The following is a 27825-nucleotide window of genomic DNA, read 5'->3' as shown; positions in this document are numbered from 1 at the left end:
CATACTTGGGTGCAAGCAGGAGGGCACACCCGCATTTGCACATGGCTGTGTCTATCCAGTGTCACATGCCTCTGTGTATGTCTGTGCACAGCTGCTGGCTCAGGTGTGCACAGGTGAACAGCTGCCCATCCAGGTGTTCATGTGTGCACACAGATACTCAGTGTGTGTAGGTAGGTCTGTGCACAGGCCCAGGTGTGCACAGTCGCACACACACACATGCAGGCAGTTGCACACCCAGGTGTGCGTGTCTGCAGTTGCACATCGGGTTCCGTGACCACGTGCGTGCATGCACATGCGTGAGTCCAGCCACCAGCCCCGGTAACCGCGCTCCCCAGAGGCCAGGGGGCTTCGGCGGAAGTTGCCGAGAGCGGCTCGGCCATTTCCGGAAACCGCCAATCGGGCCCGAGTGGGTTCGGGCAGTTCCGGAAATAGCCGAAGCCGGGAGGGAGGGCTCGGCCATTTCCGGAAGGAGAGACGGGCCGGAGGGACTTCTTCGGTTGCCGGAAAGAGCCAATCGTGAGCGCAGCCCGTTCCTCCACTTCCGGAAGTCGCCGATCTCGGTTCGGCACTTTCCGAAAAGCCCCGGTGGGGAAGGGAGGGTGGAGCTCAGCTCGCCTCTTTCCGGAAATCTCCGATTGAGAGCGAGGGCTGTTCGATCATTTCCGGAAACCCCGATAAGGAAGGGAGAGGGAGCTCGGCTCTTTCCGGAAGGAGCCGACCGCGGGGCAGGAGATGTTCGGCTGTTTCCGGAACCCGCCGATTGGGAGGCCGGAGGAACTCGGTGATTTCCGGAAGGCGCCGATCGGGCGTTCGGATGTTTCCGGACAGCCCCGGAGGGGGGGCGGGACCCCGCTCGGTTGTTTCCGGAGTGCGGCGGAAGCAGCCGAGGGCTGTCGGGAGTTTCCGGACGCCGGCGGAAATGGCCGAGGGGCCGGCGGCGGCCGCCATGTTGGGAGCCGCCGCCGCTGCCGCTAGTGCCGGCGCCGCCGCCGCCATGGCCGCCTCGCCAGCCTGAGGGGCGCGAGCGGAACCGGAAGTTACCGGCGCCGGAACCGGAAGTTACCGGGGCCCGGCCGGAGCCCTCCCCCCACCCCCGGCTCCGGTGCGGCCTGGTCCCCGCGCCTCGTCCCCGGGCTCGCGTGAGCGGCGCGGCCGGGCCCCCTCTTCCCCCCATGCCCGGCGGCCGCCCAGGGGGGCCCCGCCCGCCCCCGCCGCCACCCCCGGCCTGAGCCGGCCCCGGGCCGCCGCCATGTCGAGCAGCGGCCGCAGCCCCCTGCCCACGGTCAGCGAGCGCGACGCCGAGCAGGTACCGGGGGCGGCGCGGGGGGGGCGGACTGGGACCGGCTGGGCAAGAGCCGTAGTGCTGGACTGGAACATGCTGCGGGGACCAGGACATGTTGGGCTATCCTGGGCTGGGGGGACTGGAACGTACTAGGATATACTTGGGGGGGGGGGCAGAGCGCTGGGCTGGGACAGGACATACTGGGATATACTGGGGTGCAGGGGTGTCCTTGTAGTGCTGGACTGGCAGGCACTGGGGTGTACTGGGCTGGGGGGGCCCAGCATTGAACTGGGATGTACTGGGCTGGGGGCTTCTAGTTTCTGTAGTATTGGCTTGTGGGGGGTGGGGAGGACTGCTGCAGAAGCTGGGATGTACTGGGGTGCCACAAGGGGTTCCTGTACCATTACACTGGGATATACTGGGCAGGGGGGCTCCCTAGAGCCATGTACTAGGGCTCCCAGGGCACCTGTGGACTGCTCTGGGAGACTGGGGTGGGGGCTCCCAGTAGCTCTGCACTATGGTTACGCATGCACCTGTGGTGGGTATACTGGAAGAGACTGGGGGAAGGGACTTCTAATAGTGCTGTACTGGGGAGGCTGGGAAGGACTGGGATATACTAGGGAGTTGCTATAGACCTGTGCTGTGGACATGGAGATACACTGGGGCAGGAGCTCCCAGGAGTGCTCTACTGGGGAGACTGAGACACACCGGGATATACTGAGGTGTGGAAGAACTTCTTGTAATACTGTACTGGGTAGGCTGGGGTGTCCTGAGGCAGCAGAGGCCTTGTAGTCGGGGGAGGGTTCCTGGTGTCACTGTGCTGGGGCAACTGGCATGACGGGGGATCCCAGGTACACTGGACTCTGGAGGTTGGGACATACTGGGATGGAAGGGCTTATAGTGGGGAGACTGAGACATACTGGGACAAGCAGGGGACTAGGGCCAGGGGCTGCTGGTGACAGGTTCCCTTGGGGGCATTGCCGTGTCCTGGCACTGGAGCTGGGCAGTTACACATGCTGTGGGCATGGGGAGGCATTGCCTCTGCTTATGCTGTGGGAATGATCTGGTTCGAGGAGGGGGGAAACTCCAGTCCATGCAAGGTCCCTAAGGACTCGGGTTATGGACTGGGAAGGGGGAGTGTGGGGCTGGCTATGGGGCAGACTGCCCATTGTGGCAGGTACAGCCTGTGGGGGCTAGGGTGTCCTGGGTTCCTGTGGTCTCAGCGTTCCTCCCTGCAAGCGCCCATCTGGGAGACTGCCCCACAGGTGCCCAGATATGGGGGGAAGGGAGGGGGCGCACAAGGAGGCTGTGATGGGCGTACCCTTGGGCCCCTGGCAGGCACAGGCTCCAGTACCGCCAAGGCACTTGCTGCAGTCATGGGGGGTCATGACCCTGCCCCCAGAGCCCTCGGAGCCCCAGCACCCTCCTCTTACTCTGGGAGGGGTGGTATCTGGGTGCCTCAACCTCCCCAACCCCCGCATCATGGGTGGTGGGTGAAGGAGCCCTCAGCTTCCCTTATCCCCATACCAGGCAGACGCCCTGGAAAGGGAGGAGGTAATTTGCAAGTAAAATGTGGCACATAATTAACAGATGTCAAGGTTGGGGGGTGGGGGGGGGGGCTCAGAGCCCTGGCATGAGCCAGGCCTGAATGCCTCCCTCCTCAACTGAGTTTGGAGGGGAAGCAAAGCACCGGGCGCTACCGCCTACCAGGTGCCCCCTCCACCCCGCGGTTGAAAACAGGAAGTGATGCAACTGCGGCGCCCAGGCGTGGGGCCCGGATCCTGCGCCTCTAGCCGCTCAGCTTTTTGCCTCCCACCCCATCTAGTGCTTTGCTTTCTGCCTTCTGCCACATCCATTGCTCTGCTTTCTGCCCCCTGCTGCTCTGCTTTCTGCCCCCTTCCCCATCCATTGCTCTGCTTTCTGCTGCCTGCCCTATCTATTGCTCTGCTTTCTGCTCCTTGCCTTGGAGCCCTGTCAGGAGTCTCTGGGCTGGGGTGTCTCCCACACACGCACTTTAACCCCCTTCAAGCTCCATTTGTGGTTGGCACTGGGAGGAGCCCCAGGCTTTTGGGGACTCCCTTCAGGTCCCAAGTATGTGTGTATGTGGGTTTGGGCATCTGGGTTCTCTGTGTGTGGGTGAGAATGGATGTGTGCATGCATGTGTGCGTGCACATGTGTGGGTGTCCCGGATGCCTAGGTTCTGTGCCTGTGGGGGTGGAGGGTGTCCCGGACACCTGGGCCCTGTGTGTGGGTGCGCAGGTGTCCCGGATGTGCGGGTTCTTTGTGTGTGTATCTGTGTGTCCTGGATGCCTGGGTCTGTGTGTGTGTGCGTTTATGCACATGGGTGTTATGGTGTGCTGAACACCTGTGTTCTATGTGTGTACGGATATCCTGGATGCTTGGGTTCTGTATGCATGCGAGTCCCTGTGTGCTTGTGTCATTCCCCCCTCCCCCCCCCAATGCCTGGGTTCTCTGCGTCCCTGGGTTCCCTGTGCGCTGTCCCCACAGCCTTGCCCGCTGGGCACTGCTCCCCCTTCCCTCCTGCACAGAAGTAGGCTGCCGCGGGCTGTCAGACCGGTTGGGCCGGTTTCAGCCCCCAAAGGGCTGGTCGGGGCTCCCAGGTGCCCCAGGAACTTCCTGTCCCAGCCCCGACAGCAAACAATAGCCCAGCCCCAGCTCCACCAGGGAGGGCACAGCTCAGCACCCCAGGCACCCCCCAGACAAAGCCCCTACTCCCATCATACCCCAGAGCCTCTGCCCCTACCCTCTATAAGACAGGGCTGGGTGATGTGAGCACGGAATTAGGCCCAGGTGGCTTCCTGTCCCATCCCTCCCCCAAGGGACTTTACTCGTCTCTGAGTGTAAGCAGGTTGATTTCCATCCATGCCTCAGTTTCCCTAAGCTGCAGAGCAGAGACAGGAGGATTAGGCCAGCCCCTGCACCCCTCTCGAGCTCCCAGATATTATCTCAGTGAATTTCCTAGGGGCTTACAGCACTGGGAAAAGGTGGGGGGTCCTAAAGGGAGGGTGGGCAGACCGGTATCAAACTGGACTGGGGTGTGGTGGGGGTGGTGATGTCAGTGGATGCTTGCTCTGAGCCATCTCTGCAGGGTTTACAAGCTCTGAACCTGAATGTAGGGTCCACTGGACCCCCGTGCAAATACCTCCCACCCAAACAGATTCCAGCGCCCAGCAGTGGCCAAGCCATGAAAAGAACCCAGGTGTCCATAGCTTGGGCCTCCTCACTTCAAGGCCCAACTTCGGTCACCCCCACATGCATGTAACTGTTCTTGTCACACAGCTCTGGGGTGAGTTGATGTGTGTGTGTACCTCCTGGCCAGGAGTGGAACCTGGAAATGCCTTAGCCAGTGACAGTGGGCCTAGGCCTGGTGGGAACCCCAAGCCCCACCCCCATGGCTAGGGGGAGCCGCTCCATGTACAGCACCTCTGTTCTCGCCTAAAACGTGCCCTGGAATACGAGGCGTTCCATGTTGTTGTTGGGGAGATGGAATAAAGAGCAGAAGAGACTTCCAGAGTCTGGGCCAGGCGTCCAGGGTACACACACATAGATGCACACACTTGGAGGACCCAGGTGTCTGGGGGCCACATGCAGTCACTCGGAGAACTCAGGCATCTGAGACGCATGGACACGCTGATTCAAAGAACCCAGGCATCCAGGATATGCACCCCCCCACACTTGGAGAGCCCAGGTGTCCAGGAAATGCATGTAAACACACATCCCCTCTTGGAGAGCCCAAGCATCTGACACACACACGCAAAACCCAGGCATCCCAGATGTGTGCATATGCCCCACAGTCAGAGAACCTAGGCATCTGGGATGGACAGATGTGCACACACTTCCACTTGGAGACCCTAAATGTCCAGGATGCGCAGACACCCACTCACTGTCTGGGACATGGGTACACACAGAGGCGCACACCCCAGGCATCTGGGATTGTGAAATAGAAGAAGAGAAACCAGGAGCAGCTGCCAGACAGCCACATTGCCCACAAAAAGTTGGCTTGACTAGCAGAATTTCAAGACTATTGAAAAAGAGAGGGGGTCATTAACACCTGCCTGGTGGGGTCTGAGCTGTACGGACAGGTGCTAGGGGGCTGTTGTCATGGGGAGAGCAGCATCCTGGCTCCATCTCTTGGGAACCACTGAAGGCCATGGGTGCCCCCCAGGAACTCTGGGATTATGGGGGACTAGCCACTTGGGCCAGAGCCCCCAAGCTGTCTGTGTAGGCACGCACCCCCCAAAGTAAAGCCTCTAGACCAGGCAGAGATGTGGCTCCAGCCCTCCCTAGTCACTCTGGGGTGGAATGTACCTCTCTTGGGGCAACTGTGTGGGGAGAGGGGGCAGCACAGGGCAGTGGCAGAGCTGGGCCCTCCCACCCAAGGCTTCCCAGTCCTTGCCTGGTATCTTCACCCCCTTGGCATGCTCCATCTGGGGACTCAAAAGCCTTCACCTGCTCTCCACCCCCTGAGGTTTGTTTGCTCAGGACTGTGTGATTAGCAGGTTAATTGGTCCCTGTATTCAAGCCAGCCCCACATTCAGACCATTGATGGTTCCATGAAATAGTGAACCAGCCACGAAAATGTTCCACATGTAACCAGCCATGATGACATCATGTGACAGAGCCAGATTCAGCACCTTCAGTTGCACGTGCCATGTTCCCAATCAGGGCCCCCCCACCAGCACTGGCAGCCAGCTGATTGGCTCCAAAGTCCTCCTCCCCCCCCCCCCCCCCAAGCCCTCAGAGCTGGCAGGGATTTGTTTGCTCAGGGCCGCACAAGGAGTCTCAACAGCCTCTTTGTTCCCTGTGGCCTCACCCTGCCTGGTACCGTCTGGAGAGGACAGGGGGCTCGAGAGTTGCTAGGGTGACGTCCAGCCCCAGAGTCTCCTTGTCCCATGGATCTCCTGCAAAGGGGCTGCTTTAATTGGGACGTGCACCAGGCTGGACCTGGCCTCCCCAGTCCTCCTCGTCTCTCATGGAAAGGAGGAACCTCCAAAGTTCACATGAGTTTTGGGGAACTGGCTCATGGGTGCTGCATGTCAGTGGCATCCTAATTAGCTCAGGTCATTAAACAGGTGGGAATTGCAAGGAGCATCCCCTTAGAAATACTGTCCCCCACCTCTCTTGGTGACTAGAAAGCAGTTCCCGGCTCATTCTTGATCCCATATGGGGCCATCTCTCCAGGAGCTTGGTGGGGTTTTGGGGAGCAGATTTTTGTCACCAGTTGGGCTAAAAAGCCGGGATTTAAACCCATTTCTTTGCCCTATAAAACCAGCCTCAGGAGACCTCTGTGCTGAGCACTGGCACAGTGCATGGGGGCAAGGGTGAGAGACCATTTCCCAGTTTTCACACATTAGGCCCCACTGCCCCAGAGCTAGGGGAGAAGCCAGGTGTCCAGCTCTAACATAGCAAACCCCACTGCTCCCAGAGCCAGCAGTGAACCCAGGTGTTCAGGCTGTACGGTCAGACCCTGCTTAGAGCTGACCCTGGGGCAGGGAGGAGGAGTGGGAGCACCTCTGTTGGGGTTCATGCGATGGTTGCCTTGTTGGGGGAGTGAGGACAGCTCCCGAGGACAGCTCCCCCTGGCCCTGCTGGGATGGAACCCAGGTGTCCCAGCTTCCGGGAATACACTGGCCCATTATCCCCGCCCCGCTCCATCCGTGGCAGCTCCAGCGCCTCTCACAAGGGGCCATTGTGGCCCTAGGGCCCAGCTGGGCCAGGCACTGCAGAGGCTCTGTGTCCCCCTTGCCTGCAGCCCCTTCCCCAGCTGGGTACCCCTCTCCAACTGACTTGGTCAGGGTTTAGAGGCTGAATCCCAAGCCAGAGACCTGCTTGGGGTGGGATTTGGACATGGTGTTTCCCGCTCCCCTGCCTGGCAGGGGACTCCCAGGTACTGCCAATGCCCTGGCACTGTGAGGGCAAGGATGGAATGGATAAGGCCACTGGTTCATGGAAGAGGCAGGAAACCCAGGTGTCCAGGCTCCTGGCTCCTAACTTATCAGACTCTGCTGGCCTCAGAACCAGGAGGAACCCAGGAGTGGTGTGTGGGGAGTGGGTAGCCCAGGTGCCCAGGGCTACTAAATCCCACTGCCCAAAATCCCAGGGGGGTGAGCGGGGAAGAAGGTGTCCAGGCTCCCAGCTCTCACCAACCACGGGTGTGGTGGGGGACAAGAAACCCAGGATCCCGCTACCCCCAGGCTCCAAGCTTCCAGCTCTGAGCCATATGGGGAGGAGGGAACCCAAGTGTCCAGACCTCCAGGCCTCCTAGACCCCACTGCCTCCAGATCCAGGGGGTGGGGGGAACTCAGGCATCCAGGGTCCCAGCTCTCACCCCACAAAGGTGTGGGAGCTGGGGAACCCAGGTATTGGCCTACTAGACCCCAATGCCTCCAGATCCAGGGGGTGGGAGAAGCCAGGCATCTGAGCTCTGTTTTCACCCCCGGTCCCTGCTTGTTGGCCCATCTTCTGTCTTATCATGGAGGAGGCAGCATAGAGGTAAGAGAAGCCGTGCCCTCAGGACTCCTGGGTTCGTTTCCTGTTGGGCCTGCAGGAGCCCATCCCAGGCTGCCCTTCAAAGTCCTCGAGGGGCTGGTGCCCCCTTCCCAGAACGCCGGGTCCCTGCTGTCATCACCTCACCCTGGCACCCCCCTCCCCCCGTAGCACTTGAGATAACCCTCAGCCCGTGAGCACCGCATGACTCCTCCGCACCGCATGTGACATGGGTATCTAGATTCCAGCACCTGCCTGGGCCCCGTCCCAACATGGCAAGAAAACACGTGTCCTGGCTCTGAGCTACCAGACCCCACTGCCCCCAGATCTGGGAGTGGGGAGTGGGGCAGGGCAGACCCAGGTGTCTGGGCCAAATGCAGTGCATTGGGCCTGGCCCAGTGATTGGACACAGGCCAGCGAAGCACAGAACAGGCCTCATTAGCCCTCGTTAGGGTTTGATCAGTTGTCTGGGGTCCTCTCGGTCCCTAGCCTGCTCCCCTGGCTTTGTCGAGTGGGGGTGGAACCCAGGCGTCCAGGTCTCTGGCCCCGACCCACCAAACCCCATCACCCCCAGAACTGGGGGGAGCCAGGGAGCCAGGCATCCGGGTGCCCAGCCCTAACCTGTTAGGCCCCGCTGCCCCCAGAGGTATGGGGAACCCGGGCTTCCAGGTCCAACCCACCAAGTTGACTGTGCCTGGCACCCTTGTCTCTTCTGGGGGTTGGACTAGACCTCCGGAGGTCCCTTCCTGCCCAACTTCTCTGTCATTCTGTGATTCTCTATGACCTGCAGAGGTCCTTTCAAGCTTTGCTCCTCTAGGACTATGATTCATTATGGTCTCTGGAGGTCTGTTCCATCTCTACTTCTCTGTGATTCTCCATGATCACTGGGGTCCCTTCCAGCCATATTTTTCTATGATCTCTGGAATTCCCTTCCAGCCCCATTTCCCTGTGACTCGGTGAGTCTCTATGATCTTGACCTCCAGGGGGGTCCCTTCCAGCCCAACTTCCTTTTGACTCCGGTCTCTGGAGTACCTTTCCAGACCTGCTTCCCTGATCGTGCTGTCTCTGGCTTGCACAATGATTTTATTTTCTGGGTAAGCAGCCAAGACAGCTCTGAACATATTTCCTGAATATATAACACCCCCTGAAATTCCCAGTGGCTGGTTTTTTGGGGGGAGAGGGAAAAGCACACATCATATGTTTGAAAATATGGTATTTTTCTCCCTTCTTGCTGCTGCTTATGCTATTTTTCTGTCATCAAGAAAGGTATGACAGTAATGAGCTGGTGTTTTCCCTTGGCCGGGGGGAGGCCTGGTTAGATCCAAAACCACCCATCACTGCTTTCTAAAGCGTTTTATTGATGGTGGTGATTGTGAGAGACCATCAGAGTCGGCACTGGCCACTTTGCAGGAGTTCCTGGGGCTCTGTTGTTGCCTCCTGCAGCTGAGAGATGTGTCTGGCTTCTGCGTGCATGGTGGGGAAGGAGAGGGGTGTTGCAAGAGGATATGTCTCAGCTCCGGGCTGTAATCAGCAGGGCTTCCTTCTCTCTTGTGGGCTGGGGAGACAGCCATCCTGATGGTTTTCTCTTCTACATTGATTTTCAGAGTGGGTAGAAACTTCTTGGCTTGTAGCTCAGAGCTGGCGCCTTCTGGAAATTTGGTATGAAGCCCTTCGGGGAGGGTGTAGGTGGTTGATGGGAGCTGGTAAGGCTTGCTGGGGCAGAGGGATAACAGTGAAATCAGGAACCAGAGCCAGCCAGTAGGAGCCAAGGTCAAAGCTGTCCATTGTCTGACCTTTGGACAGGCACCCCTGACAAAGTCATGGTCAGGGTCGATCAAGGCTGGAGAATCCAAGGTAGCAGCACCTGGAAAAGAAAAGTCCATCTCTGTCCTTTCTGTTCTCACCCTTCTGATCATGATCAAATCCCCCTCCTCAGTCTTCTTTTCTCCAGGCTTCATCTGTCCCCCATGCTCTTCCTGTTCTCAGTTTTGTCTCCCTGATGGTCTTCACTCACTGCTGGCCACAGCTAGCAAGAAATGTAGGGAAGCATGAGCAGAAACAGACCTTGCCTTCAGGGAAAAGGCTGGGAAATGCTGTATTTCCTCACATACAGCACGCCCTGTGGGAAAGGAATTATCTCTTTCCCCTCGGGATTCCCTGGGGAATCTCCAAGGGCCATCCCTAAGGGGGGAGGCAGCACTCTCCACTTATGGAGATGGTGCCAGGTTGGGAAGTTTGGCAGCAGGGAAGTGATGGGAGGTCCATGTGGCTAGATCTAGTCCCTGACCCCTTTGCGCTGGAATTAGGCCCTATGGGGTTGGTACCACCACCCTTTGTGCTTGGATTGGGTCCCAGAAACCTGCTACTGCTCCTTTCCAACCCCAATGTGCTTGGATTGGGTCTCAGAGGCCTGGCACCATCCCCTCCAGCCTCCACCCCTTGCCTAGATTTGGGTCCTAGGGGCCTGGTACTGCCTACACTCCCACCTTTCTTACAACAGGACTGGGTCTTGGGAGACTGATGCTGCCCCCTCTCGCCTCCTGCATGGCAAGATTGTGTCCTGGGGAGGGACCCAGCACCGCCTCATGTGCCAGGTTTGGGTCCTACGAGCCTAGCACTGTTCTCCACGCCCCCCCCCGCCCCTTCGTGCCAGATTAGGATCCCGGGAGCCCAGCGCCATCCTCGCCCACCCGGCACACTGGGATTCAGTGCTCGTGGTCTAAACTACGTGAGACTACTGAGATCTGGTCTTAGCTAGGGACCGTCGGGCAATTTCTTCATCACACAGGAGCAATTTGGGGTTTCCCAGACAAAGAAAATACTCCTTCCGCTGATCCCTTCCTCTCCTGATTTTTTGATAGCTGGTGGCCCCTTGTCTCCCACACTTCCTACCCCATGTAATTTCCCCCTCGCTCTCCCCCTGTATTTCAGCTCACAAAGCAATGAAGATCTCGCTGATCTTCTCTGGTAGCTGGCGCCATATGCTGAGCCGTGCCGTTGTCACAGCAGTTTCTTGGCACCAAAGCTTCCTTTTTCACCTCCGAAATAATTCTTAAATAGTTAAAAAAAAAAACCAAAAAAAAAAAACCTGTTAAATATGTTGTTTTTTTCCCCCAAATCCAGCCCTGTTCCCAACTCAGGCATTTCATCAAAGCCCGGCCATTTGCCAGCAGTAAAACCCAGCCCTTCGCCAGAAAATATAAGGCCCTGGGAGTTCAACTTTCATGTGGCTTTTTCCCCCAACCATTGACAACGTGTTCCTGTGGCTGTCTAGAAGAAGGAATAATTCCCTTATTTGAGGGCATGTGGTATGCTAGGAAATATGGAAATCCCAGCAGGTCCAGCCCCATTGAAAGCTCGCATTTTGGTGAAGAAATTCCCAGGGGAAAAAGATAATTCCTTTATTTGAGGATACATGGTATGTTGGGAAATATGGTAATCCAGAGAGGTGTAATCTTAAGGAATGCTGGCATTTTGGGAGGATATTTAAAGAAATACTTCCTTTATTTAACAGCGTGTGGTGTGCCATGAAGTACAGTAATCTCAATAGCCAGGTTGTAATGTCTTTGCTGTAGATACCATACTTCCCCACATACTGAACATCACCAAATAAAGCCAGCCCTTTATTTTGGAAAGCCAAACAGAAGTTTGGTCACCAGTGCAACATAGAGTCAGCCCGGTGACACACCCATCTACAGGCCCCGCCACATCCCCAGCCAGGCTCCCCGGGCCAAGTGCCTTATCAGGGGTTAGGGAAGAGATGACATAGCGGTGCCAGCCTGGACACCTGGGTTCTAGTCCTGGCATTAGAAAGGGAAGGGGGGAGCATGAGCAGGTCAGAACAGACAGGCTAAGAGCCCGGACGCCTAGGTTCTCTCTTAGGTGTGAGAGCAGGATTGGGCGTGAACCCAGGTGTCCAGGCTTCCCAGACCCCCGACACGTACCCTGTCCCAGTCCTCCAGCCCCCCCCCCATCCCAGAGCTGGAGCGGACCCAGGTGTCTGAGCTCCCAGGGCCTCTGCTGTAACCCCTCCCTGGTGGGTGAGACTCGGATGTCCAGGTCCCAGCTCCCTTGCTCTAACCCTTCAGCCCCTCCTGGACAGATGGACCCAGGCATGCAGTTCCTAAGGCCCCTCTTCTAACCCCCCACCCTCTCCCCAACAGGTAGAGCCCAGGGTCTATAAGGCGGGCATGGGATCCAGGTGTCCTGGCTCCTGGAAACCTGATGTCCAGGAAGTGTGGCAGTCTAAGGCAGGAACTTCATGGGGCCACCTGTTCTGGAAGCTCTCTGCCCTCAGGAGGACTGACTCGGTGTCCCACAAGCTTAGGCATCAGACCCTTTCCAAGTAGCACGGCAGTTAGTTCTCTACCGTATGTCTTTTTTGTTATGACTTCTCGTTAAAGTGCGTGTACATCACAAGCCTTATCAGGACACCACTGGCAGCTTCCTGCCTCGGGCCCAAGCCACAGCATCTCAGCCCCTAGCTGTGGCTGGGAGAGGACAAGCACAGGGCTCCACCCTTTTGGCTTTGTGGCTTGCACTGCATCTCCATGCTTCTATTCCAGGGAACAGAATAGCTTCCCCGCTTAAAACATGGTGAACTTTATAAACGGGTCATAATTTACATTTAATGCCTATAATTAAATGCTGTTCCCATTATATAAACCTTGTTGAGATACCCCAGACCAGGCAGCACTACCGCCCCCTTAGCTTGCTCGGTGGCTGCTGCTTCCAAATGCTGGGTACCATTTCCTGGACACCTGGCTTCCATGTGTGGGTCCCAGATACCTGGCTTCCATATCCCGGACACCTGGGTTACATTTGTTCAGGTCCCAGGTACCTGGGTTCCCCATCCCGGACACCTGGGTTCTGTGTGTGCATCCCGGACACCTGGGTTCAGCATGCACAGGGAGGGAGGGCTTCACTAGACATATCCAGCAGGGCCAGAAATCTGCTCCCGGTTCCCATGGCAACCACCATCAACAGCTGATTTGCCAAGCCAAAAATACTCGTTGGGGGGTGTAGGGGCCTAGGGAGCCTCGTGGGGGCTCGTCCTCTCCCCCTGCCCCCAGATATGTGCCATGGGCTATGGCCCAGCTGGGCTTGAATTCACACCCTGCTCCTCCCCACGATCAGTTGTTTTTCTTCATGTGCTGTATTAGTAGCATTATGGTAACACCAGAGGGGGAGGGTTAGCCTATGTATTCATGGGCCCAACCATAATGTTGCTAATATTGGAGGGGTGGATCTGGGGCTCTCACGCCAGGCTCCCAGCAGCCCTCAGGCCAAGCACAAGGCACAAGGATGTCTGGGTTCTACCCGGCGGGGAAGCAGGAGTCATTTACAGTGGGGCGGGGCTGCGTCACAGGGCACTTCAGGCACTAGCTTCTGCCAGGGAGGAGGATAGCGTGTTGGTGTTGTGCCCTTGGTGTGTCAGCTTGCTAGTTGGCGTGCCCTTAGCACGTTGGTTATTGTACCCAGCCCTTGTTGGCTAGCACGGTAGCGTGTCTGTGTTGGTGAGCATACTGGTTAGTGTGCCCGCAGTGCACTGATTAGCATGTTGTTAGCTTACCCATAGTGTGCCAGTTTGCATGTTGGTCAGTGTGTTGCTAGTGTGCCCATAGCGTGATGTTAGCATGTCATTTAGTTTGTTGGTTAGTGTATTGTTAGCATGCCCATAGCACGTCTGTTAGTGGGATGGTCATTGTGTCGTTAGTGTGCCGGTTAGCATGCCCACAGTGTCAGCATGTTGTTAGCATGTCAGTAGCATACCAGTTGCCCTGCCAGTGCCAAGCCCATGGTGGGACAGATCATGGGCTGTCCTCACATGGAGGGGCAGCCATGTGGTAGTGGCTCCAGGTTCCCCTGCACCTGGCGCTGCATGTGGGGCTCTAGCATTGACCCCGTCTCCTGCTACAGAGCCCGGGAGGGGACGTGATCTGGGGTATAAATAGCCTGTGCCACCCCCGCCTCTGCCACAAAGAGTGGGGTACACGTACAGACACGGATTTATGGCAAGGGAGCACAGGGGGTTGGATCAGCATAGGCGCATGTATGGGGGGCGCGGGGGCACGGCCGCACACGCTGGTAAATATAGCAGGGGCGGGGGTGGCACCAGCTGCCAGGAGCAAAACTGCCGAGCGCCAGCCCCGCACTGCTTCGCAGCCGCCCCCTCAGCTGGAGCCTGAGAGAGAGTGTATGCACATGCGTGTTTGTGTGTGTGTGTGTGTGTGTGTGGGATGCCCGGGTTGTGTGTGCGCACATATGTGTGCGTGTCCCGGATGCCTGGGTTTTGTGTACGCGCATGCATGGGTGTAGGATGCCTGGGTTGGAGGAAGTGTCAGATGCTTGGGGGGCAGGTATGTGTGTGTGAGCATGTGAGCAAGCGCATGTGCATATGTGTGTATGTCCCGGATGCCTGGGTTCTGTGTGTGTATATGCATGTACACGTGTTGGGGGGGGGGTGCCTGGGTTCTCTGTGTGTGTATTCATATGCATGTGTGTGTGTGTGTGTTGGTGAGATGCCTGGGTTGTGTGTGTGCATATGTTTGTGTGGGATGCCTGGGTTCTGTGTGTGTGTATGTGTGTGTGTGTCCCAGATGCCTAGGTTGTATGCACGTGCATGTGTGTGTGCACATGCATGTGTGTGCATTGGATGGCGGGATGTCAGATGCCTGAGCTGTGTGTGTGTGTGCGTGCATGTGCTTGCGCACGTGTGTGTGTCCCGGATGCCTGGGTTCTACATGTGTGTGTGGGTTCTCTGTGTGTGTACATTGTCTGTTGGATGCCTGGGTTGTATGTGTGCATGTGTATCCCAGAAACTTGGTTCCGTGCGTGTACGTGTGAGTATATCCTGGACATCTGTGTCATGGAAGCAGTCACCCCTTCCTGATGCCCCCAGCTCCGCCTCATCCCAGCGAGGGGCCCGGCACATGTTACACTCAGCCCACAACACAGCACACCCCAGAGCCAGCCGCACCTCTGTGACACTGACTCACCAGCAAACACGAACGGGGCAGAACTGGCACTATCGCTGTTGTAGTTGGCTCCAGCACCCCCATAGTCAGCTGCATCCCAGCACTGGGCAAGGAGCCCATGTCCCCAGCCCCCACACCCCTCCCAAAGCCAGAGAGAAACCAGGGGTCTGGCCTCCCAGATCCCCTACTCTCAGCCCCCAACCCCACTCCCCTCCCAGAGAACGCGGGTGTCTGGACTCCCAGACATCCCTGTTCTCTGGCCTCAGCCTGGGTTATAATAGGGGACAACCTGGACACCTGGGTTCTCTCCAGCTCCAGGAGGGGACCTGAGGCTGGGGTCAGGACAGGGAGATGCTGGATGCCTGGGTTCCCTGGGAGGGGATTGGGGCTGGGGATGTCAGAACAGGGGGGACCGGGAGCCCGGACACATGGGTTCTCTCCCCAGGTCAGGGTTTGCTAGGTGAGAGCAGGAGGGGTCGCAACCCGGATACCTGGGTCCTCTGTGAAAGGATTGATGGCTGGGGGGTGACAGCAGGCCTGAGACCCGGGATACCTGGGTCCTCTAGGAGGGGACTGGAGATTTAGAGCAAGGGGATGCTGGGAGCCCAGACACCTGGGTGCCCTGGGAGGGGAGTCGGGACCAGTGGGTTAGAGCAGGGAGAGCCGGGGAGGCTGGGAACCCAGACACCTGGGTTCCCTGGGCAGGCACCGGCTCGCTCAGGTGTTGGGGGCGGGGCCGGGGGGGGGGCCGCCTGCACTTTGCTCCCGGGCTCGACGCTTCCGGCTCCGGCGCCCAAACCCGCCTGCCCCGGCACTGCCGGCTCTGGCCCCCCTCCCGGCTCCTGCCCCCTCCCCAACCCCAGGACCTGTCCCCTGCTGTGATGAGCTCCAGGGGGCCTTCCCCGCGGCCCCCGCGGGTGGCTGGGGTGAGTCATTGACCACGAGGGTAGATCCCGGTGAATGGGGGAGGTAGGTTTGTCCCCAGGGAGTCCCTCAGGCCCTGAACTACCTCCTACCGGCTCTGAAGGAGGGAGCTGGGTGCTACCCCCCAGCCCAGACACCTGGGTTCTCTGGGAAAGGGGTGGGCCTGGGGGGTATGGGGAGGGGTTGGGAGTTCGCGCACCTGGGTTCTTGGCAAGGGAGTGGGGCTGGGGGGTATGAGAGGTAGGGGGGGATTGAGAGCCCAGATGCCTGGATTCATGGCAAGGGAGTGGGGCAGGGGGGTGGGAGTTTGTGTGCCTGGGTTCATGGCAAGGGAGTGGGGCTGGGGGTGGGAGTTTGCACGCCTGGGTTCATGGCAAGGGAGTGGGGCTGGGGAGTGGGAGTTCACACGCCTGGGTTCATGGCAAGGGAGTGGGGCTGGGGAGTGGGAGTTCGCACACCTGGGTTCATGGCAAGGGAGTGGGGTGGGGGGTGGGAGTTCGCACGCCTGGGTTCATGGCAAGGGAGTGGGGTGGGGGGTGGGAGTTCGCACGCCTGGGTTCATGGCAAGGGAGTGGGGTGGGGGGTGGGAGTTCACACGCCTGGGTTCATGGCAAGGGAGTGGGGTGGAGGGGTGGGAGTTCGCACGCCTGGGTTCATGGCAAGGGAGTGGGGCTGGGGGTGGGAGAGGTGGAGGGGTGGGAGTTCGCAGGCCTGGGTTCAGGGCAAGGGAGTGGGGCTGGGGGGGGAGTTTATGAGCCTGGGTCCTTGGCAAGGGGGTGGGGTTGGGGGGTGGGAGCCTGGGCGCTCGGACACCTGGGTTCTCCCTAGCACTGGGAGAGGAGTGGGGCTGGGGGATGAGAGCGGGGGGCGGCTGGGAACCCGGATGCCTGGCTTCTCTGGGAAGGACACAAGGCATATGGGCAGAGGGACCCCTAAGGCCTCCTCCATGTGTGGCATCCTGTGGGGGGGCTGCCAGGCAGAGAGGCTCATGGGAAGGGCGGGGGTGGGCACCTCACCTGGCCTTACCCAGTGCTGGGTGGCTGTTACCCACAATGCACCAGGGTAGGCTTGGCACAGGTGAATGAGGAAGTGCTGGGCCACTTCCTCCTCATCAGGGGAGGGTGGGGCTGGGGGGGCGAGCAGGGTTGGGGGGGCCCGGTTGGGAGAGGAGTGGGGCTGCGGGGTGAGAGCAGGGGGGTCCGGGCGCTGGGGGCTGCAGAACGGAAGCAATGGCCGGGGGGTTGGAGCGGGGGGGGCCGTGAGCCCGGATGCCTGGGTTCCCTCTTGCTGCGGGGGGGGCGGGGCTCCCAGCTTGGGCGTGGCACCTGAGTTTCCTCTACTGGTTTCCTGAAACCAGGTGCGGTGCGACCAGGTGATTCAGGCACCTGGGGGGGTGGGGGCTGGGAGACCGGATGCCTGGGTCCCTCCCAGCTCTGGGAGGGGCGTGGGGGCTGGGGGGCAAGTGCTGGGAGCCCGGACACCCAGCTTCTTCCTCCAGCTCAGTGATTGCACCCCCCACCAACGTTAGCACTGCTTGTCCATGCCTCAGTTTCCCCACCCAGCTGCTAGCCTCTTGGGGCAGAGCAGAGGTGGGGCTGTGTGTTGTGGGGGCTCGGGCTGCCTGGTAGCCCATGGCACTGGGCTCCATGTCACCCCCCTCCTGGGCTGTAACTAGGGGGTGGAGGGGTGTTGCCAGATAATTGACTGGGCTTCTCATTGGTGGACCTGCCTGTTGCTGAAAGGGGACAGGGTTTGTCATCCCAGACACCTGGGTTCTGTCCTCGCTGCAGGAGAGGAGTGGGGTCTGCAGGATGGAAGCTGGGAGCCCAGATGCCTGGGTTCCCTGGGAAGGGAGTGGGTCTGGGGGGTGTGAGCCTGGACCTCCCAGGAGTACAAGCCCAGAAGAGAATGGGTCTGGGGGGTATGGCCTGGGAGTTCGGACGCCTGGGTTGTCCCCAGCTCTGGGAGGGAAGTCAGGGCTGAGAGCAAGGGGCACTGGGAGCCTGGACTCTCCAAGAAGGGAGTGGGTCTGGGGGCTATGAGCAGGGGGTCTGGGGGCAAGCTTGGATGCCTGGTTCTTTCCAGGTCTGAGGAGGGGTGGGGGCTGGCAGGTTGGGCTGGGGGTCCTGGGAGCCGGGATTCCTGTGTTCACTGGCACAGGAGCAGGGCTACGAGCCCAAACACCTGGGTCCTGTCCCCTCTCCGGACACCCTGCACCCCGGGGGGGGGGGAGGGTCACTGACCCCTACAAATCAAGCACGGGTCTGTCCAGGCCCTCATGGCAGCTGGGAGAGGGGGCTGTGGCCTGGGGTGTTTTCGGGTCCCTGCCACCCCCCTGACTGTCCCCTTCCCCCCAGGCAGTGCTGGGCCCCACGGAGACCAAGGGCAGCGGCAAGGCGGCCATGCTGCGGGGCCGGCCCGTGCCCCCCGCCCCCGATGACCAGCCCCACGTGGGCAACTATCGCCTGCTCAAGACCATCGGCAAGGGCAACTTCGCCAAGGTCAAGCTGGCCCGACACGTCCTCACTGGCAAGGAGGTAGGGGTGGGACCTTGTGGGGCCAGAACACTATGGGGAGGGGGCCGAGGGGCAGGGGTGCCTCAATAGAGGGAGGGCTTAAAAGACGTAGGGGTGGGGCCAAGGGTCCAGGCCCCTGGGGTGTGCTTAGGTTGGGTAGGGCCATAGGATAAGGGGTGAAGCCTGAGCTGGGGGGGCGAGGCCATGGGAAGGGGCAGGGCACCACAGGGCTGGGATCCAAGAGGCAGGGGTACTGCCTCCATGGGGGGGAAGGAGTGGGGCCTGAGCAGGGGGCGGGGCCACAGGGGTGGGGCACAGATAGTGTGGGTGTGGTGCCAGAGGGGGTGTGGCTAAGGGGTAGGGGGTGGGACCAGCAGCCCCCACCCCCACCCAGAGTCAGGCACACAGAGCCCAGGTATCCAGGGCCCAGTCCCCCACTGGCTGATCTGGGGGGAGGGGTCACACACTTCTGCCCCAGTAATCCCCCCCCCTCTGGTGACCCCCCCCACCCTCCCAGGTGGCCGTGAAGATCATTGACAAGACGCAGCTGAACTCCTCCAGCCTGCAGAAGGTGAGCTGCGATCTGCCCCAGAATGGGCCAGGACTGCAGTGGGGGGAGCTTAGACTCTCCCGGGGGTTGTGGGGGTGTGGAAGTGGGGGGGGGGGGCCTTGTCCCCCCCATCTGACCTCTCCCCTTCCTCCTAGCTCTTCCGGGAAGTGCGGATCATGAAGGTGCTGAACCACCCCAACATCGGTGAGTGCCGCCCGGACCCCGGGGCTCCCTCCCGTGGTGGGAGGGGAGCGGGGTGTAGTGGTTCCTGGAAGGAGCCCAGACACCTGTGTTCCCCCAAGGCCTGGAAGGGGAGTGGGGCTGGGGGTGAGAGCAGGGTGGGGCTGGGAGACCAGATACCTGGGTTCTCTCCAGCTCTGGGCATGGCATGGGGGCTGGCCGGCTGGGGCAGGGGACACTGTGAATTTGGACACCTGGGTTCGCTACACCCCAGCCACCGTGCCAGCTGCAGGGGTCAGGGGTCAAGTCCCCAGCCCCACCTCTATGCATGGGGGAGGCGGGCCTAGGGGTGGGGCCAGCACTGACCCGCGGTGCTTGCAGTGAAGCTCTTCGAGGTGATCGAGACGGAGAAGACGCTCTACCTTGTCATGGAGTACGCCAGCGGGGGTGAGCAGGAGCAGAACCAGAGTTGGGGGTAGGGGGGAGTGGGCTGGGACCAGGAGGGGAGAGCGGGATGGGGCCAGCAGGAGGGGGAGCAGGCTTGGGGCTGGGGGGGGGAACAGGGGCAGGGGGGAGAGGGGCTAGAGCCAGCAGGGGCAGGGCTGGGGGGGGGGCCAGCAGGAGAATGGGTGGAGCCAGCGGATGCGGGAAGTGGGGAGCCAGAGGAGGTTGGGTCTGGGGCCTGGGCTCGTGGAGACGGGGCTGAGGGCACAGCTATTGTGGGGCTGAATCCTGCAAGGGTGCAGCTCAGGAGGGCAGTGAGGAGCGGTGGGGCGGGGCCAATGGCAGGGACAGAGGCAGTGGAGGGGGTGGGGCCTGCAGTAGAGTATGGGGCCTGCTGTGGGGGTGGGACCTATGGGGTTATGACCCTTCCTCCACCCCACAGGTGAGGTGTTCGACTACCTGGTGGCGCACGGACGCATGAAGGAGAAGGAGGCGAGGGCCAAATTCCGCCAGGTAGGGGCTGCGGGTCAGGAACGAGGGTCTGGGGGCACAGGGGGCTGCAGGTCGGGAGTGAGGGTGCTGGCTGTGCCGGGGGGCTGGAGCTGGGCTCTGTTCCCATAGCCTGAGCCAAGGACCTGGGGGGTGTCAAGTCCTGTGGGCACCCAGTGGGGGGGTGCCTCAAGGCCTGGGGGTGCAGCTGGGGGGGCGTTGATGTGCGGTCATGGGCAGCCCCTGACAGCGCCATGGCCCCGCAGATCGTGTCAGCCGTGCAGTACTGCCACCAGAAGTTCATCGTGCACCGGGACCTCAAGGTGAGACCCTCCTCCCCCCACAGCACCCCTCACTTCTGACCCAACCCCCTGCCCCCCCTTCTCCTGGTGCCCCTCACTCCTGACCTGCAGCCCCTACCACCCAGCCCCTAGTGCCCCTCACCCCTCCCCTGCAGCCCCCACCCCCCTGACGGGTGCCCCCCCCCCGCAGGCCGAGAACCTGCTGCTGGATGCTGACATGAACATCAAGATCGCCGACTTTGGGTTCAGCAACGAGTTCACGCTGGGCTCCAAGCTGGACACGTTCTGCGGCAGCCCCCCCTACGCTGCACCCGAGCTCTTCCAGGGCAAGAAGTACGACGGCCCCGAGGTTGATGTCTGGAGCCTCGGCGTCATCCTCTACACCCTCGTCTCAGGCTCCCTGCCCTTCGATGGCCAGAACCTCAAGGTGCTCGGGTGCTGGGGTTCCCCGGGGGGAAGGAGCTTAGAGCTGGGACCCCAAATGCCTGGGGTCATGGGGACGGGAGAGGGGATCAGAGTGGGGAGCCCAGATGCCTGGTTTCTCTGCGAGGGGCAGGGGTTGTAACTCGAAGCAAGGACGTTGGGTTCTCTGGAAGCGCAGGGCGGTTAGAGCTGGGAGCCCGGACACTGCGCTTCCCCACAGCTTCCGGGGAGAGGGAGGGGCTGGCGGGTTAGAGCAGTGGACACTGGGATCCTGGACGCCTGGGTTCTCTGGGCTGAGGCGGGGATTAGAACTGCGGTGCCTGGATCCTCCGCTGCTAACCACCCTGACCCTCAGGAGCTGCGGGAGCGGGTGCTACGAGGCAAGTACCGCATCCCCTTCTACATGTCGACTGACTGCGAGAACCTGCTCAAGAAGTTCCTCATCCTCAACCCCAGCAAGCGCGGCACTCTGGAGGTGAGCCTTGGCCCCACCCCCTGCTGCCTGGCCCTCCCTTGCGGCCCCCCACGCCCTCCCAGGGATCTGGCCTACAGCACCCTTGAAGGGAGCCCTGGCCTGGCTCCACCCCAAAAGCCTAGCCCTGCCCCCACAGCCCCACAAGTGCAGCTCCTTTAGGTGACCCCACCCCCTGGCCTGGCCCCACCCCCAGGAAGCCTGGTCCCTCCAGGTGAGCACTGCTCACACAACCTGGCCCCGCCCCCAGCCCCACCCACACAGCCCCAGCAAGATCACTGTGGAGCTAAGTCCCGCCCCCACATCTTGGCCACACCCCAGCCAGATGGCCCAGGTGAGGTGGGGCTGTGGGGATCAGGGTCAGTTCAGGGCTGGACTCCTGTGCTCCATGCCAAGGATCTGGAGCTGCCAGCACCCTTGTCCCTCGCTGGGGGCCCCCAGGCCAGCCTGGGGTCAGGTGCTCGGCCAGCTCCTGATCCTTGACATCTCCCCGCAGCAAATCATGAAGGACCGCTGGATGAACGTGGGACACGAGGACGACGAGCTCAAGCCCTACGTGGAGCCCGTGCCCGACTACAAGGACCCCCGGCGGACAGGTACTCCCCCACCCTGGAGGCCTGGATTCTTTCCCTGCTTGGGGCAGGGGGCTGGGAGCCCAGGCCCCTGGTTCTCTCCTCACCGCCATGTCCCACAGAGCTGATGGTTTCCATGGGCTACACGCGGGAGGAGATCCAGGACTCTCTGGTCGGGCAGAAGTACAATGAGGTGATGGCCACCTACCTGCTTCTGGGCTACAAGACCTCCGAGGTGGGTGCCCCCGCACTCTTGACCACAGCTCCCTGCCCCCCTCCTGACCACGGCCCCATGGCCCCAGTACCCCTCTTTCCTGACTGTGGCCCCTACCCCCCCAGTGCCCTTCACTCTCAACCATAGCCCCTGGTGCCCCTCACTCCCAACGCAGCCCCCTGCCCCCTGGTGCCCCTTACTCCCAACCCCCCTCTTGCAGCTGGACACAGACGCACTGGCGCTGAAGCCACGGGCACCCCCCGATGTGGCCAACAGCAGCGCCCCCTCCCCTGCCCACAAGGTGCAGCGCAGTGTCTCTGCCAACCCCAAGCGCCGCGTCAGCGACCAGGGTGAGCCGGAGACCTGGGTTCTTGGGGGGCGCAGGGGGGACAGCTTGGAGCCCAGACACCTGGGTTCCCTGCAGGTCAGGGGAGGGGGGGCAGGGGCTGGGGGTGAGAGCTTGGAGTCTGGGTTCTCCCAGGCCTGAAGCCTACGGGTGAGAGCAGTGGGGACTGGGAGCCTGGGCACTGGGTGCCTTCCAGGCCTGGGAGGGGAGTAGGGCTGGGGTGAGAGCTGGACACCTGGGTTCTTTCCCTGCTCTGGGAGAATGGGGGAGCCGGGTTCCCTCCAGCTTGGGGCCATTGGGGTGCCCCCCCACTCACTGCCCCTTTGCCCCCCCACTCCCAGCCGGCTTGTCCATCCCCACGTCAACATCATACTCCAAGAAGACAGGGGCCAATGCAGAGCTGCGGCGTGACGGGGACGAGCGCCGCGCTGGCAGCACCGCCCGCGTGCCCCCCAGCCCCCTGCCCGGCCCTGAGCGCCCCCGTGCCACGCCTGCCCCCTCCACGGTATGGCCCTGTTCGGGGGAGCTGGGCGGGGGTCCCTACTGCAGGGACAGGGGAGCCAGATGCCTGGGTTCCCCCCCCAACGAAAGGGAGGGATGTTGGCGGGGTTGAAGTGGGAGGGGATCTGGGAGCCCGGATGCCTCGGTTCCCTCCCCACCCTCTGTGCCTCAGTTTCTCCACCATGTCCCCCACAGAATAGCGTCCTGTCCACCAGCACCAACCGCAGCCGCAACTCACCCTTGCTGGACCGGGCCAGCCTGGGCCCACCCGGCATCCAGAACGGCAAGGACAGGTACCCCACCCCCTGGATGACTGGGTTCTTCCCTGCCCTGGATGCCTGGATTCTCCCCTTCCCACCTCAGACACCTGGGTCCCCCCCCACCTGCCCACATGTGGCCTTACACTGTGCATCCCCCCGACCCGGCTGTGCGTGGGGCTGTGTCCATGGGGGGGACCAGATCCAGCCCCCCTGACCCGCCCACTCTTCTCTGCCAGCCTCACCCCAGTCCCCCGGCGCCCCCGGCTGCAGCAGGACACCCTGGCGCCCCCAGCCCCCGCGCCCCCCGGCCAGGCCCGACCCAGGCAAGTGCCAGCCCTGGGCTCTCGCTGCCCCCCTAGGCAGAGCCCAATAACCCCCAGTGTTCCCATTAACCCCCATCCTCATCCCCCAGAACACCAGGCAAGGAGGTGGCAGGCTCCAGTGCCCCCAGTAACACCCAGTGCCCCCCCTCCCGGCTGGGAGAGAGCAGGGCTCCCTGCCTCCCCGCCAGCCACCCCACCCCACCCAGCTCCCAGCATGCCCCCTGTCCCACTCCCACCCAGCTCCAGCATGCCCCTTGCCCTCTGCCCCACCCCCACTGCAGGGTTGGGGGGGGTCCAATCCTGGCCCCAGCTGGAAGGGTAGGGGGGCTGTGTGTGGCACCAGTCCCAGGTCCCAGCTGGCAGGAGGGGGGTGGGCACAAGGGGCCCCAGTCCTGGCCCCAGCCTTGTGGGGAGTGGAGGTGGGGGGCAAGGGGGTGTGTATCTCAGGCCTGAGACCAGGGGGCAGGGCCGGGAGGGATAGGGGTGGCCCCAGCTGGTGGGGGCGGGGGCTCTGCTGCCCGGGCCGAGGCACTCCAGGTCTGACACCCCCCCGTTACCCCCAGTGTGGTTCCGCAGCGGGCGCCAGCCGCCTCACCCTCAGCCCACAACCTGAGCGGGGGCCTGGCCGAGCGGCCCAGCTTCCCCCGCGGCGTGGCCAGCCGCTCCACCTTCCACGCTGGGCAGCTGCGGCCCCCCCGTGACCCCCCTGGTGGCCCCCCCTCGCCCGCTGGCGCCAGCCAGGGCCCCGGTCCCCCCCAGCGCGGGCCTCACCCCAGCCTCTTCAGCAAGTTCACCTCCAAGTTTGTGCGCAGGTGAGTGGGGGGAGCAGTGGGGGGGCTGCAGGTCGGGAGTGAGGGGCACGGGAGGGCATGGGACCGCGGGTTGGGAGTGAGGGGCACCAGTGGGGGGGAGGCTGCAGAGTGGGCGGGGAGCCCGGACACCTGGGTTTCCCCCCAGACTTGCATTGTGGGCTCCTCTAGGGGGGACCATTGGGGTCAGAAGGGGGGTTCTAGGGGTTCCCCGCCCTGGCAGCAGCCCCCCCACCCTCCTCTGTTCCCCCCCTCCTCCTCCTCCCCCTCCCTGCCCCTAGGCATGACCCCCACTCAAGCAGGAACCAGGGAGGGGAGAGTTAGAGCAGGGAGCTGGGTTCCCCCCAGGGCTGCGGGGTTAGATTAGGGACAGAGGTCTGGGTCCTCTCCAGCTCCCCAAAGGGTCTGCGAGGTTAGAGTTAGGGGGTGCTGGGAGCCCGGACGCCTAGGTTCCCCCTGGGGGAGGACGGTCAGTCCTGGTGCAGCTGCTCCAACCCAGCCCCTTCTCTTCTGTTTGTGTCTTTGTAGAAATCTGTCTTTCAGGTTTGCCAGAAGGTAGGAGAGACTGGGCCCCCCCCGTCTCCCCCAGTCCGGCCAGTGCCCCTCACTCCCGACCCGTAGCCCCCCCATGATGCCTCTCACTCCCACCCTGCAGCCCTTCCTCCCAAACCCTGGCATTGCCCAGGGGATGCGGGTCCAGAGTGAGGGGCACCAGCCAAGCTACCCCTTCTGTTGGCCCCCCCAGCCGCTGTTGCCCCAGGGATGTGGAGGGTGGGGCTGGGGCAGGAGGAGGCACCAGGTGCTGCATGGTCCCTGCATGGGGCGGGGGCTTTGTCTGTGTCCTGTAGCGCTGTCTGTTCCCCTGTGTTCCTCCCCCCGCTGTCTCCCCCCCCTTCCCCCCCCCCACTTGGGCAATGGCAGCACCGGGCCCCTGCCAGGGCGTGGGGGGGGCAGGGAGGTTGCAGGGCTCAGCGGGGGCACCCGCACACCTGGGTTTTCTGGGCAGGGAGTGGGGGTGAGAGTGGGGGACGGGAGCCTGGACGCCTGGATTCTGCCCTGTTCAGGCAGGGCCTTGCACGGTCGAGTGCTCAGAGCTGGGGTCCAGGCACCTGGGTCCAGCTCTCTGCTCCACCAGGGCTGTGCCCCCCGCAGCCATCCTAATGCTGCCCCCCCCACTCTGTCTTTTGAGGAACCTGCATGAGCCCGAGAGCAAAGACCGAGTGGAGACGCTCAGGTGAGGATAGAGACCCCAGACACCTGGGTCCCCTGCCCCCCCCCCCCCCCCCGAGACACCTGGGTTTCCACCACCACCAGACACCTGGATCCCCGTAGTGCCTGGATGCCCTCTGCCCAACACCTGGCTTTCCACCCAGCAGTAACCCCCCACCTGCACACCCAGTGTCCCAGGCCAGGGCTGGGCAGCGGGGGAGAGCTGGGTGCTGCAGGTGCCCCCCTAACCCCTTTCCTCCCAACCAGGCCGCCAGTGCTGGGCAGGGACAAGGAGCGGGGGGCCGTGCCGGGGGTGGGCCCCGGGCCCGGGGAAGAGCCCAAGCCGCGCTCGCTGCGCTTCACGTGGAGCATGAAGACGACGAGTGCGCTGGAGCCGGGCGAGATGCTGCGTGAGATCCGCAAGGTGCTGGACGCCAACGGCTGCGCCTGCGAGGCCCCTGAGCGCTACGTCCTGCTGTGCGCCCACGGTGCGCCCGGGCAGCCCGCCTTCGCCCAGTGGGAGATGGAGGTGTGCAAGCTGCCACGCCTCTCGCTCAACGGCGTCCGCTTCAAGCGCATTGCTGGCACCTCCATGGCCTTCAAGAACATCGCCTCCAAGGTGGCCAATGAGCTCAAGCTTTAATGGGGGGCGGGGGGGGCCGGGGCCGCGGAGCCCCCCCCGACTGCACAACCTGGCAGGGGGCAGGGGCTGGCGGGGAGCCCCGCCTCAGTGCCGCTCCCCCATGTGGACCTCTGGCCCAGTGGGCATGGACCCATCTGCTCTGGGTCTGACCCAGACCTCCCGGCATGGACCCCCATCGGCCCTGGACTGCATGGGCCAAGCAGGGGAGAGGGGCCTGGCGCGGCCCGCCTGGACTGTCCTGGGCCTGGCGCAGCCCCCCAGCCTGGACAAGCAGCTGCCCCACCAGTGCTGGGGGAAGGGGGATCCCCCAGGTGTGGGGATAAGAGGTTGGACCCCCAGGGAGATGGGGGGGCTCCTGGAACCACCCCCCAGACTGACCAATCATTTAGGGACAGGGGAGGGGCTTGGAGTGGGGGCAGGCCCCTCCCCCCTCCTCCTCCTCCCCAGTGATGCCATGGTACTGTCCTCCCCTCCCCTCCCCCCCCTCAGCCAGGCAGAAGCTGCTCTTACCAAAAAGGGGGGGCAGCACCCCCTTCCCACAATGCCTTGCACCTGGCACCCCATTCCCACAATGCCTTGCAGCCACCCTCACTGCGGCCTTCTTGCCCTGCCCAAGAGGCCAGGCCTGAGCTGGGAGGGGGGTGCCAGGCCGGGGCATTAATGGGGGGGCAGGGGTCCCCGTCACTCCCCAGCTGTAGCAGGTGGGTGCGGACCCCCCTCAGGCACAGCCCCCCCACCCCCTCCCCACAGGGCTGGTGCTGGGGGTAGTTTGCTGCTGTCGGGGCCCCAAGCTGGGGCCCTGGTTTGATCTGCTGTAGCCCCCAAGGCTGGGGGGTGGGGGTTGGGGCGGGGCCGACCAAGGGCTGGGGCACCCCACCCCCACACCACAGAATGTGTTTAACTTGCACCAAGGCTTGGACCCCCCCCACTCTGGCAATGGACCCTCCCACCCCTCCTGCAATGGGCTCTCCCATCCAGGCCCCCCCTCCACCCTGGGCAATGGACTCTGTGCTCCTCCAGTGGACCCTCCCCCCACCCTGGTGCAGATGGATGCTTCCATCCTGGCCCCCTCCCCCACCAGATCTCTGGGAAGGGGGCAGGGCCCGGGAGCAACACCTGGCTCTCCCCAGCTGGGGGGGGTAAGAGGGGAGGGGCTGGGAGCCCCGCCACCTAGGCTCTCCCTGCACTACTCCAGCACGGGGCTGGGGGTACCTGGGAGCCCGGATGTCTGGGTTCTCCCCAGCTCTTGTGGGGGGGGGGGGCTGGGAGCCCAGCCCTTGGCTTCTCCTGCCCTCTTCTCTCCCCTGTGGCCAGAGAGGAGCGCAGGGCAGATGCTGTCACCCCAGTGCCTCCCCCCAACCAGGGCCCTGCCCCACCAGAGCCAGGTGCCCCCCCAGACACACAGGGTCCCCCCCACCCCTGTACATAGTCCAACCCCTGCCCCCAGGTCTGTGAGTGGTTTCTTTTTTTTTTTCCTGTTGTTTCGGGGGGGGTTTCTGATCAGAAAATGCCTTTTTTTTAATGCCCCCAAGGCCGGTGCCACCCCCTACCCAGGGCGGGGGCGCTGGGCAGGCAGGGTGCGCCCGAGGCGCTCATTCGATGTAGTTTTTTTTTTTCCAAGTTCTAGATTAAAACTTTCCAGAAAGAGCCGGAGTCGCCGCCTCCTCTGTGCCAGGTACCCCCCACCCGCTGTTCTACCCAGCCCTGCTCCACCCCAGAGCCAGCTGCATCTGTTCTGTTCTACTCCTGGCAGATGGCCCAGAGCCAGCTGCACCCTGGTACAGGGTGAAGGGCCTTGTATGCCCAGCCCCTGAACCGCGCCCTCCCCACAGCTGCATTTGTTGTCCCCAGAGCCAGCTGCAAATCAACACTGGGTGAGGGG

General features: G+C 62.2%; 1 protein-coding gene across 7 annotated transcripts; it reads left to right on the top strand.

Annotated features, from left to right (window-relative positions):
- Positions 1 to 666: 666 nt before the first annotated feature.
- On the top strand, positions 667 to 27590 carry MARK2 (microtubule affinity regulating kinase 2). Of its 7 annotated transcripts, none has more exons than XM_090054971.1 (19): positions 667 to 781; positions 18048 to 18227; positions 18724 to 18777; positions 18912 to 18960; positions 19318 to 19383; positions 19823 to 19893; positions 20136 to 20192; positions 20362 to 20598; positions 20950 to 21069; positions 21563 to 21662; positions 21761 to 21873; positions 22073 to 22202; positions 22540 to 22703; positions 22895 to 22992; positions 23196 to 23282; positions 23846 to 24094; positions 24620 to 24646; positions 25281 to 25325; positions 25568 to 27590. In XM_090054971.1, the coding sequence occupies exons 2-19, from the start codon at positions 18093 to 18095 to the stop codon at positions 25941 to 25943; spliced, it is 2178 nt and encodes a 725-aa protein (XP_089911097.1). In that variant the 5' UTR covers positions 667 to 781; positions 18048 to 18092; the 3' UTR covers positions 25944 to 27590. The 7 variants fall into 7 exon arrangements, with proteins under 7 accessions (XP_089911097.1, XP_089911094.1, XP_089911091.1 ...); XM_090054968.1 differs by lacking the exon at positions 667 to 781 and adding an exon at positions 910 to 1306 and having other exon boundaries at positions 18052 to 18227; XM_090054965.1 differs by lacking the exon at positions 667 to 781 and adding an exon at positions 910 to 1306.
- The last annotated feature ends 235 nt before the right edge of the window (positions 27591 to 27825 follow it).

The sequence above is a fragment of the Crocodylus siamensis genome, chromosome 6 (genome assembly GCF_052110815.1).
Source record: "Crocodylus siamensis isolate JL-2025a chromosome 6, ASM5211081v1, whole genome shotgun sequence".
NCBI classification, from domain to species: Eukaryota; Metazoa; Chordata; order Crocodylia; family Crocodylidae; genus Crocodylus; species Crocodylus siamensis.
Note: the sequence above shows the minus strand (reverse complement) of the source record. Positions and strands in the feature narration are given on the sequence as shown.

Excerpts from the sequence above, each read along its gene's own strand:
- MARK2 (XM_090054965.1), top strand. The coding sequence starts at position 1,250 with ATGTCGAGCAGCGGCCGCAGCCCCCTGCCCACGGTCAGCGAGCGCGAC. Across the intron at positions 19,894-20,135 it reads CGAGGGCCAAATTCCGCCAG|ATCGTGTCAGCCGTGCAGTA; the intron begins GTAGGGGCTGCG and ends ATGGCCCCGCAG. Across the intron at positions 22,704-22,894 it reads CCACGCCTGCCCCCTCCACG|AATAGCGTCCTGTCCACCAG; the intron begins GTATGGCCCTGT and ends TGTCCCCCACAG.